The 16,602-nt window shown below is 27.6% G+C and overlaps 1 protein-coding gene and 1 long non-coding RNA gene across 2 annotated transcripts in view; both read right to left on the reverse strand.

Annotated features, from left to right (window-relative positions):
• Positions 1–11,036, reverse strand: part of LOC136090447 (uncharacterized) — a 34,610-nt gene extending 23,574 nt beyond the window's left edge. The window contains exons 1-2 of the long non-coding RNA XR_010643428.1: positions 10,715–11,036; positions 10,298–10,614 (exon numbers count right to left, since the gene is read on the reverse strand). This is a non-coding gene — a long non-coding RNA (uncharacterized LOC136090447). The remainder of the gene's footprint in view (positions 1–10,297; positions 10,615–10,714) is intronic.
• A 118-nt stretch (positions 11,037–11,154) lies between these two features.
• LOC136090697 (uncharacterized) lies at positions 11,155–16,008 on the reverse strand. Its single transcript, XM_065817538.1, has 2 exons — positions 15,818–16,008; positions 11,155–11,563 (listed from the first exon to the last, which is right to left on the reverse strand). The coding sequence occupies exons 1-2, from the start codon at positions 15,993–15,995 to the stop codon at positions 11,349–11,351; spliced, it is 393 nt and encodes a 130-aa protein (XP_065673610.1). The 5' UTR covers positions 15,996–16,008; the 3' UTR covers positions 11,155–11,348.
• Positions 16,009–16,602: the final 594 nt, after the last annotated feature.

Genomic DNA, 16,602 nt, shown 5'->3' on the forward strand with positions numbered 1-16,602 from the left:
AAATTTTTCACCAGATATTTCCTTCATGAGTTTCCCATCCCATCAAATAGTATAATAATCTGATTTAGCTTTTGTTTTAAACTCTGAAATTATACTTCTAGACATAATTTCCCTATTTTGCTTACGTGTTCTTTTAAGTGTATTTACTAAAATGTTCACCTCTTTAGCTTTAACACCAGCTGCAAAAATGTTTTAGAGTTTCTTATACTTATCAAAAGTAAAAGCAATTTAAAAACAAAAACAAAATAAAAATCTAAAACCAGGATTGCAGAAATATTCATCATTAGCTGAGCATTTGAAAATTCAGATCTGTAAGTTATTGCTGTTATCATTTGATGATAAATAAAGTTTACTAGTAAAGTTAAATTTATATTTTGAGGCATAACATCTTCCATGATTTCTAAAGGCGATTTTAAGTTATTAATTTTATGATTAATTTTAGAAGAGCTCTGAAAATCAGAGCGCTCAGTCCCTCTAGACCCAGCAACAAATCATTTATTAAATGAGTCACCACTATATCAATGTTGAAATCAGCTTCATTGTTGAGTTTTCGTCTCTTTTATTTATCGATTTTTAATCATTCTATTTCTTTATTTCTTTTTCAGCTCAATTTTAATGAATTATCTCTCCCACTTACTCTTGCTGTTTTAACTCCACATTTGAGAGCTGCAAACAGGGTAATATCTTCTTCTGCATCTTTACATATCTGGTTTTTGTAACATAATCTTTCCAATTTGGAGAACTAATACCAAAAATACCATCCATTATTTTTTGAAATCTTGAACAAGTAAATCTTTCTTTAAAAATTTTTTACATTTAGACTTTGCAAGCTTTCTCCATTTAACATGAAGGTTTGTAATACTTTCAACAATGTATTTTTCTTGCTTGCAAGAAATATCAGCATTATCCCAAAATACTTTAACAGTTTTTATTGTTAATTTAGCAGCTAACTTTAATTTTAAAATATCTAATTTAACATTTAATCCTTCTTTATATTTGAAATTAGTTGTTTATCATTTTTAAGTGATACCTAAACAAACAAAAGCAGAAGTTTAATTAAAGCACATTATTTCCATATATAAAAAAAAGTGTGTAATACACTAATTAAAATTTGAAAAAATTTAAAATATATATAAACCTAAAAAGTTTGTAGACATCGGGAGTAGTAGGCAGAGAACTAGTATTAATACCTTCAAGCGGTTATCCAACTAACCAAATTTAATATGATAATTTCCACTCTTTTGTGTATTTCGTTTTTATTGACGCCAGATTGCTTTTTTGTCGATTTATATTTCTTTTGTATAAAAGATGTCATTTTATATTTTTGTCATTTTAAAAATGAGTTAATGCTTTTATGACTAATAGAAAAATATAAACAATAAAAACTTAATGGTTGATTTTTTATTTTAAAATGAATGCAAAAGTTTATACAGCTGTAGAATTAATTCATTTTTTGTGACGATACTTTAATTAGTATTATAATATAAATTTATTCAGTAACATATAAATAATTCAGTTATTTAAAAATTGTAAACTTTCTTAAAAAAAAATAAATTATTATATATTATTGTTATTTTAAATAGCGGTTATATCTAGTTTTAATAATTTTTTAAAATGCAAGCTATGCAAGCATATTGTTTAGTATAAAGTCTTATTTTATATTTAAAGCATGTTTTTTTGAAAACAAAAACTCTGCATTACAAAACAATTAAGTGTGGTAAATTAAAAAAGCATGCGTGAATTTTGTTTGTTTAATTAAAAAACAATCAAAATACACCATTTTTTAATTAAAAGCATTAGAAACACACCGTTTTTTAATTTGTTTGGTTAAATACTTACGAATGTAAGTATTTAGCCGAACAAATTAAAAACGGAACACATGTAATGGAAGTTTTATGTTTATGTCGTTGTTTAAATAATTCAAACTTAAAAAGAAATTCGGCAGAGCTTAGAGATATGCTGCGTAAACACTTTCAAAACAAAAAATGTTTCTTAAGGTGGTACATAGGTATATAAAACTGAAAAAATCAATTTTTGGAAACTATACTTATTCTATTCAAAATTTACTCTAGATTCTATTTATCGTAATATCTTTTAATAAAACCCTCTGTAAAGGCTTAAAAATTTGAATTTTATACTAGTACTTTATTTTAAAATCATAGCAACGCCCTTAGCAACAACATTTTACCCTTACATTAACCTTATAAAAAGTAGTTTATTTTATTGATTCTGTATTTATTATCCTTTATAAAAACGTAGTGTGTATGTAGCTTTATATAAAGTTATTACATAATGACTAAACGATATAATTTCAAACCACAAATCACGTTTATTAGTTTTAGAGAAGCAGTATTTCTTAAGAACTATTTTTTCTTGGTATAATATTTTTATATGGGTTCTTCTAAAAGAAGAGAAAAAAAAAGATCGTCTGTTCGAAAGTATTGGGGACGTAAAAAATCAATAGATATATCTTCTTCAGCAACAGGATCGTCTCTAGATGTAAACAAAACATCAACACAAATAACAGCACCACTCATCATATCCGCTTCAGCATCAGCCAGGAAGCTGCATTCAGATTCGTCAATTATAAAAGAAACTGAAACTGTAGATGACATTGAATGTTATGTTTTAATTAACACAGATATATTGCGAACAATTGTTAATTTGGTTGGAATATGTCCCAGTTGTCAATCAAAACTGTATCTTGCTCATGAAATTGAATCTAAAAAAGGGTTGTCACATTTATTTGTTTTGCATTGTGTTGTATGTAAATGGTCAAAAAACTTGTATTGCTCTAAAGAGATTGCTAATCCTGATTCAAAGAGAGGAAGAAAAACCTTTGATGTTAATATTAGATCAATTGTAGCTTTTCGAGAGATTGGTAAAGGACATAGTGCCATAGAGACATTTTGTAATGTCATGAATATTCCACCACCAATGAGTTTACCAACATATAATGACATTTTAGAAAAAATGCACACTGCTTATTTAAAAGCTTGTTCTGAATCAATGTCTGTGGCATCTCTGCAATGCGTTGACAATGGTTTTGCAAGTGATGCATCATTTAACAATGAAGGGAATGAAATAAAAAATGTAACTGTTAGTGTTGATGGAACTTGGCAGCGTCGCGGATTCTCTTCATTAAATGGAGTTGTTACTTTAATTTCTAACAATAAATGCATTGATACACAAACCGTAGCTAAAAATTGTAAATCTTGTAAATATTGGGAGTCCAAGAAAGGATCCCCAGAGTACAGTGTATGGTTTGTATCTCATACATGCCCAATTAATCATTTTGGTAGTTCTGGAGCAATGGAATCTGTCGGAGTGCTTGAAATGTTTAATCGTTCTCTTTCAAAATACAATTTACGCTATGTAAAGTATCGAGGTGATGGAGATAGCAAATCATATAAAGCTATTGTAGATGCTAATCCATATCCAGGTTATAAAACTGAAAAGACTGAGTGTGTCGGACATGTACAAAATCGAGTTGGTGCACGGTTAAGAGCACTTAAGGTTTCATATAAAGGAAAGTTGTTGAGTGATGGCAAGAAATTGACAGGTAAAGGTAGAATGACTGACAAAGTTATTAACAGTTTTCAAAATTATTATGGAATATGCATAAGACAGAACAAAGGTAATCTTTATGGTATGAAAAAATCAATTGCAGCACTAATCCATCACTGTTCAGAAAACAATAATGATGACGACCGGCACAAATACTGCCCAAGGGATAACAACACTTGGTGTAAATATCAGTTAGATAAACTAATGAAAACATCTAAATATAAAAAATCAATAAACATACCAAAAGCTGTGAGTGAATTAATTAAGCCAATTTTCTCGTGGAAGGATTTAGGTGCTGACAGTTTACTTGAACGATGTCTAGATGGAGAAACACAAAATGCAAATGAATCGCTAAATAACCTAGTGTGGATGCGAGCCCCAAAAAATGTTTATGTTGGTAAGACCATTATTGAAATAGCAGTTGCATCAGCTGTTTTGGCATTCAATGATGGAGGAGTTGGTATTTTGTCAGTTTTAAAAAACTTAAACGTCTCTGAAGGAGTTTTTTCAACTCGCGGTTTGAATCAGAAAAATAAAACCCGCATTCAGAAAATGAATATTAAAGCTAGTGACAAAGGTAAAAGACAAAGAAAGAGATTGAGAGCAACTAGAAAAGGTTTTGATGACAAAATTAAGGACAAAGAAGGGAAAGTTTATGGACAAGGAGAATTTTAAATTTAATATAATTTGTTTTTTGACTTTACATTTGATTTTCTCCACTCAAGGTTTTTGGATCTTCTGGCAAGGATTCTGAAATAAGTACTCGAGCTTTTTCTATCAAATTTGGACCAAGTGTTCCCTGATATATGTAGAATGTGCTGAAATTCAGAAAATGTTCAATATTTTATTTTAAAGACTTAAATTTTATATGATTAAATGAAAATTTTTGTCGTATTTATTGTGTACATCTGCGGTGGAGTAGTGTGAAGTAAATATTTTGAGAACCTTTTTATTTTTAATTTCAGCACATAAAGCACCATATAAACTTAACTTTGTGAAAATTTCAGATGCTAACTCTTTTTCGTTTTTTAGTAATCTTTGCCAGAATATAGTTCAATTTTAGCTAAAATTGGCTTTAATTAGTCCTAATTAGGTACTTAATTTTTTTTTTTTTAAATTTTTTTTTTTTTTTTATATCATTTTAAATGTCCAATAACAATTTAGAAACATAAAATATCAAAAAAATACTATAATAAACAAATTCGTTTATTTACCTATGTACCACCTTAAAGTAAAAAGACCAATATTTTATGTAGACGTAAGTAAAATTGACTCTTTGTTTTTGTCTGTACACCAATCTACTGCCTCTGAAATCAGTAAAAATTATTCAGATACAAAGCATTTCTGATGAATGAATGAAATCAAATCGATATGATTAAATGGATATGAGATTAGCCACAACTCTTATCGAATTGTTTTGTATGGCATTAAATACTGCAAGAGTTATTGCATCAACTACTGTTATGCTAAAAAAAAAGGAAAAGTTAGGTGAATGGAAGTACTTTTCGAATGTCAAAGAGACTTCTACAAGTCATGCATTTGACCGACTCACCGTCTTATGTGTGACCAATGCTTTTTTCATAACTATTGCACTGGTTTATGGGGCCTTTGAGCGAAAAATAAACTATGCTCTACTTGCTTTTTTTTTTGCAAGTTTTAGTTGCTACTGTCACTCTCATGGTTGCTGCCACATGGATTAGTTATGTTCCACAAGTGAAACACTTTATTGAAAATTATCCTGAAGTTCATATGAGTGCTGATTGTATTTTGCAAGTTCCGCTACTTTTAGGTTTTTTTGGCACTTCATCTTAACAGCAAAGTATTTTATGATGACTGTTGTATGGTCTTGTTACAAATATTGTAAGAGCTTTTAATAATGGCAACCTTTATTGCAGCTGCCACAGATGCTTTACAATGAGAATATGGACACTATATCTAAACTCCAATTCTATAAAGGATTGACGATGCTAGAGCCAACTCTTTAGTTTTAATGTAGAACAGATTCATTAGAATTCCTGTTTTGACAGACTAAATTGTGTGAATAATTTAGAGCCGACTTCTGCAGCATCGACTGTTGAATAAGACAAAGGATAGGACCAACTTCTACACAACCGATCATTTTAAAAGACTTCATTTACAGGCGACCAATCAACTACACCTAAACTAAAAACTTAATTAATATATTTTTGCAATTTATTAAACCTTTATTGTCCACGGGACATAATACTTATTTTCAGTGATTACTACTTGTACGTAGTAGTCACTGAAAATAAACAATTTATTTGCATTTCTATTTATTTTTTCAAACAAAAAAATTTAAACTTATTTATTTCGTCATTAAAAAAGGAATACAATCCTATTTTATATAAATAAAATCTACATGACCGGGGCAAAAAGAAGACAGTATTTGCCTTACCACGATGCCTCAACGTGCTTTCATCAACAAGCGTGTACGCTAGCTTTCATCAGCAAGTGTACACTAGCTTATGTATATATTTGTAAGTTAGTTCTGAATTAAGTATTTGACTTTTTTTTTAATAGTCGGTTGCAAATCAACTTTTAATTAGTCGATTCTAAATAGATATTTCATTAGTTGGTCGTAACTAAAATTTTAATTAATCTTGAAAAAAGTCGGTTATATTAAGGTCGCTCTATCATTTTTTTCTGTCATAAGATGTATTTACGATTCCCGCTCCACCTGCATAGTCAAGTTAAATACTCTGGAACTTTTAAAACATCCGAAAAATTCAGCTTATTTCTTAAGAGTCTGTCGTGAGCTCTGTTTTTATTTTTAATATAACAAACAATTGTCTTTTCATCATCTAGATGTAACACTTTTGTAAGTTCTTTTTTTCTGTTTTTAATATTGTCATCTAACCTCTGTTTCACAATCTTTAATTAAAGAAAACCGTTTGTTTTTGTCTGTACACCAATCTACTGCCTTTGATATTTGATTTTCAAAACCTCTTATGTCTTTTATGTTGACATTTATGTTGCTTTGGCCCGAGTTTTTGTCTTCTTTTTTTTCTACCAGCAACAATCTTAAAATTAAACTGTGGTTTTTCCATAATTGTTATTTTATTTGTTCACTAAAAACAAAGAATATACATTGTAAGTTAAAGTTAACGAGCACAAAATAAAGGGAAATATACCAGGTGTAACTATTTTACTATTTTATGGTTATTGCAGATCAGTATAAACATTCTTTCCGTTCCTGATCAATATCAATTAGGTCATGGAGGAATATTTTAACTGAGTTTGAGTCATATATTTCAAGCCTTAATGAGTCTGATATTTAGATAAAATGATTGTTTAGTGCTGTGTTTTTCACATATATTCCTTGTCAAATAGGAACTTAGTTGCAATTTTCTCCCGAGTTAAACTGATATATATGTTTACCAATATTGTTTGTGTAAGAAGGTTCGTTTATTCATGCTTTTTCAATAAATTCTCTTTTAAAGTTTGATTCTTTATGTTCTTTTTTTGCTTTTTTTTTTATTTCTGTATTTTGTCATTTTCTAGGCTCATATTTATATAAAGTTATAAAACTTCTTTTAATTGTTTAATACTTTATTAAATCATTGTCCTTCATAAATTTAATAATACATTTTTAAGGTTTTATGTTTTTGTAAACAAACCTCAAAATTAAATGTTTAACAGTTATTGAAAACTCGTTTACTATATAAACAATATAAGTCATTGACTTATGTGTTTTTTCATAGAAATATAATATGACGAAACTGCAGAAAATTATTAGACACAGATGACTAATGTTGTTGCGACAGCCATCAATGTATTTACCTATAATGATTTTGAAAGTACCTACAATGATCTTGTAATTATTTAATTACGTTTAAAAAATGACTTAAGTTGTTTTTCAAATGACAAACTTATTTATAAAAGACTTAATAATGTAAATTATATATTAATTATATATAATTTAAATATAATTATTTTAATTATATTAATAACTTATATATTAATTATATATAATTTAATAAATGTAATTATTTATTTACAATTGTAATATACAGTTACTCAGATCAGATATATAAACAGCAAACTTTACCTCAACCAAAACAACTAAAAAATTTGCTCACAAATAAAATGCTTTAAATTCAACGTCAATTCTTTGATATACGCCCGGTGTTGCTCAAATTTATTTTCGCCATGAATTAAATAAACTTAATCGGCTTACTCAATTAATTGCTGCCATATATATCTATTTCAGATGTGGAAATAAATTCGTAGATATAATGCTTCTGTTGACAGTGTAAAGTTTTTTCTGGCATATAGACTGACTAATATAGAAATATAGTGTATCCGGATTTGTTGAGGTTTTTTCAACTAATTGTAGAGATTCAACTTTTGTAGTCAACTTATTATCGAGGTTAAAAAATTCTAAACTGTGCGACTATATATATATATATATATATATATAAATATATATATATATATATATATATATATATATACATATATACAAATATATATATATATATATATATATATATATATATATATATATATATATATACAAATAAAAATATTAAAACTATTTTTATCATTTAAATTAATAGTTTTATATTTCAACTTTTTTAAAAAGTTTTATTGTCGCTTAAATAATTTATCAAATAATAGTTCATTTACATGTATAAATATTTATATGTATATAATTTCAGTTCTTTTCAGTTTTACTCATCGGTTACGTAGTGGACCATTATAGGCAGCCGCCAATAGTAGCTTGTTGATAGCAAGCCAATAGACCTTATCTCAAACTCTGAATTTGCCGAACAACTTTACGGAAAATAATTTTTCGAGCAAACGAAAAAAAAAGTTAAAAATATCATGGGGCCAAATATGCTTTAATATTAAAATAAACGGTCAAACATTACTTGATTTTTAACCTGCGGAAATTATTTGAATGGCGTAAAACAACAATCTATTTTTCCTTAAATGTTAAAAACTATAATTGTTTTTTCTTCATAAAAGATTATATAAATATACAATATAATAATTCTTTATTTAAAGTACAAATATATTATTGTTTATAAATAATAATCTTCTAATATTATTATTGACATCTTAGCTTACCCCCGTTTTTACGCAACTCATGGAACAAAAATAAAACGTATATAGCTTTTTTTGTTTTCGTAAGTAAATGATGACGTAATGTTATTTATTTTTGTGAAAGTATAATATTCGCTTTTAAACGTAAAAAAGTTTGCAATACAACAATATAGCTTAACAAAAAAGTTAAAAGCCTGTTTAAAATAGTCTAACGAATTATATTCTTTAGACCATTTCTACAGATTTGCTTGTTACTATAAAAAAAGTGTTGTAAAAAACTGTATATGTTTATATCTACAAATTCATTTAGCAAATAAATTTATTGACAAGCTCAAGGCCCAATATAATAATAAACAGCAATAAACATAAACCAAAAAATGTTATATACATAAATAAGCCATCATTTTAAACATCAATTGAAACTGCACTTAAAACAGGTGGAAATATATAACATGGAATTAGCTGAAAAGTTATATATGTGTGTGTTTGCTATGTATATACATATGTGTGTATGCATTAACTTTTAAATTTTTTACTATATATATTTTATATTACCAAAAAAAATCTTTAATTTGGGCTTATTTACAATGCTTCATAGTTATGCTAATAGTTCATACAGCATTTGTAAATTTAATGCCTATGAAAAAGTAAGTCATTTGACATTTGCTGTTTACTATACGGTTGTATTATTAATCCTTCTAGCACACTGTATTGGGTAATTAGTAATTAAAAGCTGCATGTAGACCCTGCAAACATTAGGCAGGCGGACCGACAACGGACCACTGTCAGCACTTATGCCGTGCCGACGTCGGCCGCCCGCTGCGTTGCCGCGTAGGCTTGCACATCGTATTTACATCGGTCCGTTAGCGAAAAGCTGCAGGCGATTCGGCAGCGGACCGATGGTGGCAAATCGACAACTTTTGAACAACGGTCCGTCAGAGGCAAACCGATGATAAAGCGATAGCGGAATAGCATAGGACCTATAATAAGTTTTGACTAAGATTTGAATGCATTGATATACAAATTTTTTTGTATTTTTGTTTGAATAGAACGCACTTATAGTTAGCAAATTGTGTATATCTTTCAGCGCAATTTTTTACTCATAAAAGAATGGCAAATCCTGCCGATGCCTGGAAGGCACATCAAATACCTTTTGACTTTGTGCATAGGTATATAGCCATTAAATACGAATTTATTGTACTAAAATTCTCCTTGCACCAAAAAACACTACTCCAACTGTAAATCATTAGGTCATACGTGGCAACGCTTAAGCTCGGTGAACAAAAAGAATAATTAGAAGTTATAATAAAAAACTTTTTAAGATTGCAATTTACAATTACAATATGAATATTAAAATGACAATAATTTTTTATTATTTAAAACAGAATATAAAAGGTATTTGCATCTATAGATTATTGCTTAACTTGCGTTTGGCGAACGTTTAAAATATAAAATAAATAGTTAATTTTGAACACATCTTAAGTTCAGTTTATTCTCATTTCAATCGAAAAATATATTCGGAAAGCCATTATGTGTTGAAAATCGATTTACGTTGCAGTCTGCAGACTTCTAAATTTAACCTGAAAGCAGACAATGATATATAATGAAAATATTAAAACAGTCAAGTTTAGATCTATAACAACAAAGATAATAAACTAACCTTCTCAGCCCTTAAAAACGTTTTTGTTTAAAATAGTCTGATCATTAGTTATTGACAAATAACTCCAGATACTAAGTTTATCTACGTTGAATAAATTTAAATTTAATTTTATTATTTAAACATAAATTAAAACATAAAAACAACAAAAACATTGCTTAATTATATTGCTACATTATCTTAACTAAGAAAACATCTTTAACAAAGACTATATAAAAATAAAGTTGTATTGCGTGCCTTTTAAAAAAAATAAAACTTCATATACAGTAACCTTAAATACTCTACCTGGTATACCGATTCCTATCAATACGCTTAAGGGGCTAATGAACAACATAAAAAAATTGTTATTTCATTAAAAAAATTATCTTCAATTTTAATTTTAAGTTAACAAATAAAATAGTATTTAAAAAAATGATATACTTATATGCCAGGTTGAAAGTCAAACTGTGAAACCCACAGCAACTTAAGAGCAATGGTGAACCTTTTGCAAACCATAAGCCTAAGACAAAAGTGCAGATCTGAAAAAGAAAGAATCAGAGACAGAACACATCAATAAAAATATAATTTGATGAACTAAAATATAGTTTGCACATTGAACATAGTTTTCACCATACAAAGAAAAACATAGCACGATATAATACACTATGAAAATACCATGAAAAAATTTAAAAAAAGCCAAATAATTGATTGAAATAAAATGGTTTCGTAAATAAGTATATAATTTTTTCAAACAGTAAACAGACTTCAGAACTAATATTATGGATTTCTTTCAAAAACAACATTGAAACAAATAACATTAAAATAATAAAATCTATCTTACTTTATTCACTGGTAAAATTTAATATCACGATCAGTTTAAATTCTCATCTACAATCTCATATACAAGAGGTTACAGTAAAAGGGAATGAATATGAAAAACATGGAAACATTAATACTTATTGCACAAATACTTTACTCTAGTGAGTTTAAAAAATAAAATATTTAAAAGTATATTAAATATTGTAAAATAAAGATAACAAATTTGTAAATAAAGATTGTATTTTAAGTAAAAATGTTATTCATCTTCTGAACTAAAAAATGCCTCTTTATTTAATGGCATTGGAAAACTTGATGTAGACATCAGTTTTTTCTTGGCCTGTTTGTCTTTTTGGTCTTGTCGAACTTTTCGCCCACCATTGCGGTCTGATGCACCACACAAAAAACGTACAACCTCACGTTGAAAATCTGATTCAGTTGCTGAAGTTGTTGCAGGATTTCTTTTTACAGCTCCTAAGAATCAATTTAAGACTTTTATTTAACTTTCCAGCAGGAAAAAATATTTATATCTTTCAATGTAATTTCAGCAACATTTTTTTTTTTTTTTAAAGCTATTTATTAACAAATTTTATTTATTTATTAACTGTTTATTAGCAAATAGTTAATTAAATTAGACATAAGTAATTGTTAAATTAGAATAATTAGCCCCTCCAAAAAAAATTTATTTTCAAGCACATGTCGACATTGTAAATCTTTTAGACTTTGTTTTACAAAGATACTTTCATTGTCATTTCTGGCAATACCAGTCCAGTTAATTTTACAGCAGAGGTTATTAGTGAATAACGTAAAAGACATTCTCCGCACAGCCTCCTTTAATGTCTGGCCTCCTTTATTTGCCACAGCTATTACCTACAAAAAACATTAAAAAAGCATCAGTAATATATATACTGAAAAATATTTCTAAATAAATTTATAAAAAAAATTGATTTCAAACTAAGAGCATAAAATATTCCATAACATTTATTATTGAAAATTGTATTGTTTATAAATGCTTACAAGTTTGTTAAACACTGCTTTGTCAGCTGCAAGGAGTTTTTCAATTTCACACAAATCTTCTAAACTGTCAATAGGAAAGCTTTATTTCTCTAAAATATCGTTCTCTCCCTTGCACTCTAACATTTGCTGCAACATTTTTGTGTTGAACTCAGTTTGGCGCTTTAAATCTTTGATTTCACTTTTTATCTCCATAAGTAAAGTAACCAGCTTTTCAGAAAAATCCTGAGATAGCAAACACTGAGTCCTGTGTAAAATGATATGTTAAATAAAAAATTGCATATATTATTTCATTGATTGCTTTTTAAAAGTTTTTCCTAATTTTTTATTGAAAGTAAAAATGTATTGATTACTCATTTGATGTGGTTTTTTTAGAACTAACTTCAAACACATCTTCAGACATCGAGTGCATTGATTGTTGAAGCCTAAAAATTTTTAATGTTTTTACCAAAATTTAAAAAATTCGATCACAATATCTTATTATATAAAAGCAATAATAAAACTTTTTATTAATTTTTTGTTGTATACAAATTTTATATATTTTGTATTGGATTATTTAAAATTGTTTTATTCATATAATGAAAACAATCATACGTTAACGGAGGTACAAATGGTGCACTTTGTGAATCTTTCTTTGGAAAACGTGATTTCTTAATGATTTTTGCGACGTTAAACTCTATATCATTGTCACTCATAATCTGAGTGGTGTCAATATTGTAATCAATTATTTTTCTGAAAATATATAATAAATAATGCTATCTATTGTATTTTTTATGTTAACAAATGAATAAAAAATAACTTACCTTTGGTCAATATTTATTTTTTTGTTTTAGCTTTATACATATTATTTTTTTGTTTTAGTTTTTTACAATTTCTGCCTTCAACACAAACCTCTTTGTTCTCAAGCGTGCAGGCTGTTGTTCAGGCTCTGTTTGTAAATCCGATGTGTCTTCCGCAGCCTTTAGCTTTAAACAGGCTTTTTCATAAGTGTCTAGAGACAAAAAGTAGGTTAAACATAGCAATTTATAATTAGTAAAATATGTTTTTCAATAAAACCTTGATTATATATTGGTTAAATTTTCACTAAACTATACTCTTAGTTAATTTAGCAATAGTTTAATCATAAAGAGGTAGTGTTAAAATAAGGTAAAAGTGTAAACTTGTAGAGTGTAGAACACAAATGTCATGTATTGCCCAAGTATCACATGCTTTTTCAAGACTTGTAACAGCTTTAACAACCATTTTATCACTAATAAATGGTGGCCATCGACAAGAACTCTCATCAATTAGCCAGGTAGACGGGACCACAAACAACGAACCTTGTTCTTTAAAGAAAGAAACTACAGCAAACGTTTTGTTATTAATGTTAAAGCTTTAATTCCTAAAAAATTTTAATTAGCTTGATTTGTAGTTTCGGTTTAACATTGTTGAATATTTTTGTGACAAAAGGGAATTTTAAATCAATTTAAAAACTAATCTTTTAACTATAAAATTAAAATAATAACAGATTTATATATATATATATATATATATATATATATATATATATATATATATATATATATATATATATATATATATATATATATACACACACACATATATAAACACACACACACACACACACACACACACACACACACATATATATATATATATATATATATATATAAATCAGTCTTCTCTGTTTGAAATTTACCACTAGCGCATGAAAAACACTGTGATTTTAAAAAATATTTGTTTTTTGCACCTTTTTAATTAGAATATGATTAAGAAAAAGGATATATATATATATATATATATATATATATATATATATATATATATATATATATATATATATATATATATATATATATATATATATCCACTTATTAAATTTAACTTTTACAATTTAAAACATTTTTAAACTGGTGAAAAAAAAAGTTTAATCAAAATTATATTGACAAGTAAAAACAAAATTATATAGATTTAAGATATTGTATATTGAATGTTATTGTATTCTGAAAACAAAAAAGATCTAAAAATAAAGAAAATTCATTCATTAAGTATAAAAAGTATAATTACAACTTTTGTTCGAAGTAAACAGCAACAAAGTTACCAATGATGAAAAATATTTAAATCACCATCACTCCAGTACTATGATAAATTAACGAAAACATTCAGAGTATAAGTCTAGGTGTGTAAAAGTGGAAGTGCTACATATGATTTTTTTTGTGGCAAAAGAACATATTTTTTTTTGATATCATTAATACAACAAAATTGTAAATTTTCTGGCAATTCGTCAACAGAATAAATACCAATCAATGTAGAATCCCACGGATAAACAAATAACTTTGACTTCTTTTTAAAAATGTTGAGTACTATAAATATATCATAATGGTTCTTTTTTTGCCTTTACAATTTTTTGTACAATCACTATTTCACCCCTTTTTATGCCAATACAGTTATCACCTACTGAGGTTGTTACACAAAAATTTGGTAAAAATAGTTGCTTTTATTGTGAAGAAATATCAGGCAGACCTATTGGTAGTTTGATAGTATGCTTCTGCTTCAATAAAGGGTATTTAACAAATGTTGCTTTCAATTGCAATGAGGCTTTTTCTGACAATCTATGTGCTACTTGTTGTAAAGGAAAGTTTGGTTTGTGCACCAATTTTTAAACTTGAGAAAGATAATTTTCAAAAGGAAAACAAGATATATTGTCTAATGCTCCGTATTTTTTTACATCTGAACATAAATGTGAAAGTCCATGAAGTTTATAAGTGATCACTTCCGGATCAAATAAAGCAGAGGCATGCTGAATAAAAAGAGTGAGCAAAGTGTGAGCTGATTCTGCATAAATTGCAGCAAGCTGTGGACACAACAAAATCCTCATGGCAACAGATAATAAAAGAAAATTTTTATACAAAGCTTCTGGGAGTACTTCAGCCAAATAAATGACACCAGTATATAAAAGAAACTGCCGAAATTCTGTTGCTTTATACCTTTCAAATTCAGTAACAGATCTTGGCTTACGTGCAAACTCTTTTGGAACAAACATGGTTGCACCAATTAATTTATCCGAAAGTTTTTTCACATCTCTGGGACCAATTCTAACATGTAATGGACCTTTGAACCAAATAAACATTAACTTTCGAACAACTCCTAAGCATACAAGGTGCATATAATCACTTGGAAACTGAGTTATCATACCAACACCAAGTTGAACGAGGACAGATTCTTTGACATGATGTTCTCTTTGTGTCATATTTGAAAAAGAATAATTCGTCCTTAGTTTAGCTTGAAAATCTGGAAAAGTTACTCTTTCAGCATATACACCTTTTTGACAGCATTTATCGCAGCCATAATAGGCTCCATGTCCTTTATTTCCTTTTATAAATGATCTTGCTGGTGTATCACAAATAAAAGCTGATATGGCAAACTTATATACTTTACCATTAATACTAATACCAGAATCAAATAGAGCAATACTTTCATCAACGAACAATTTTAGAAACTCATTAGGGTCTTTTGGTTAAGACCTACCATAAAAAAGGCCAATTATAAATGGGGTTTTATTGTGTTGAATATTGTTTTCCACATTTTCAATTAAACCTAATATTGGACAAAATTGCCAATTGCTGCATTTAAATAATGGTAAGCCATCAATGTTGACTTGAATTGATATACAATCCTTTTTCTCTAAAAAACATGAAATATTACTTAAAATACCTTGTCTAATGCCAAAATGACAATACTGTCCTCCAGTAATATTGGTAACAGGTACAAAAGACTTTGTTTGACGCAGAGTGCGTGGATCCTTTGGCAATTCAGGAAACAATTTACCCAAAACTTTTAACAAAAATGCTAATGCTGCATCGGTTATAGCAAACTTAACTGCCCACTGCATCAAATGATTTTTTAGTTCTCCATCGTTATCATCATCATCACTCGTTTCAGAATCTGATGACTCTAAAGGGTAACATTCAGAATCAGAAATTGCTAGATTACTGTCTGAGTTTACTTTACAGTCAATATTATATGCACCTGAGGGAATAGCACTCTCAGTTGAAAATTTTCGATCTGATATACTCTTTTAATACAATAATTGTACTTCTTCTGGTAAATGTGAAACATTGCTTGATTTATTGGTAAGATCTTTTAAGCAATACTCGACATCAGCTAATATCTTTCGTCGTTTTGTCCAAAAGCTCATTATTATAACAATGTTAAAATCATATAACTTTTAATATTTATAAGCAATAATTATAGCTATACTTTATAACATAAAGTATAGGTATAGATTCAATATAAATTTATATATATAATTTATATTTTAAAACTAAAAACTAATTTGATTTATTTTTACATCTTATTTATTTATTACTTACTATTTTACTTAGTATATAAATTTATCAGAGCTATAAATAGTAAATAAACTATTTATAGCTCTGATAAAATTATTATCTGATTAAATATAAAAAATAAATGTAATAACAATTTTAAGCATATAGTTA

Source organism: Hydra vulgaris, chromosome 14 (assembly GCF_038396675.1).
Source record: "Hydra vulgaris chromosome 14, alternate assembly HydraT2T_AEP".
NCBI classification, from domain to species: domain Eukaryota; kingdom Metazoa; phylum Cnidaria; class Hydrozoa; order Anthoathecata; family Hydridae; genus Hydra; species Hydra vulgaris.

Bases quoted from the DNA above. Each gene is read 5' to 3' on its own strand.
- LOC136090697 (XM_065817538.1), bottom strand. From the start codon at position 15,995: ATGCAGTGGGCAGTTAAGTTTGCTATAACCGATGCAGCATTAGCATTT. The intron at 11,564-15,817 runs GTATTTTAAGTA...ATTGATTCTTAG, and splicing joins TCATTTTGGCATTAGACAAG to GAGCTGTAAAAAGAAATCCT.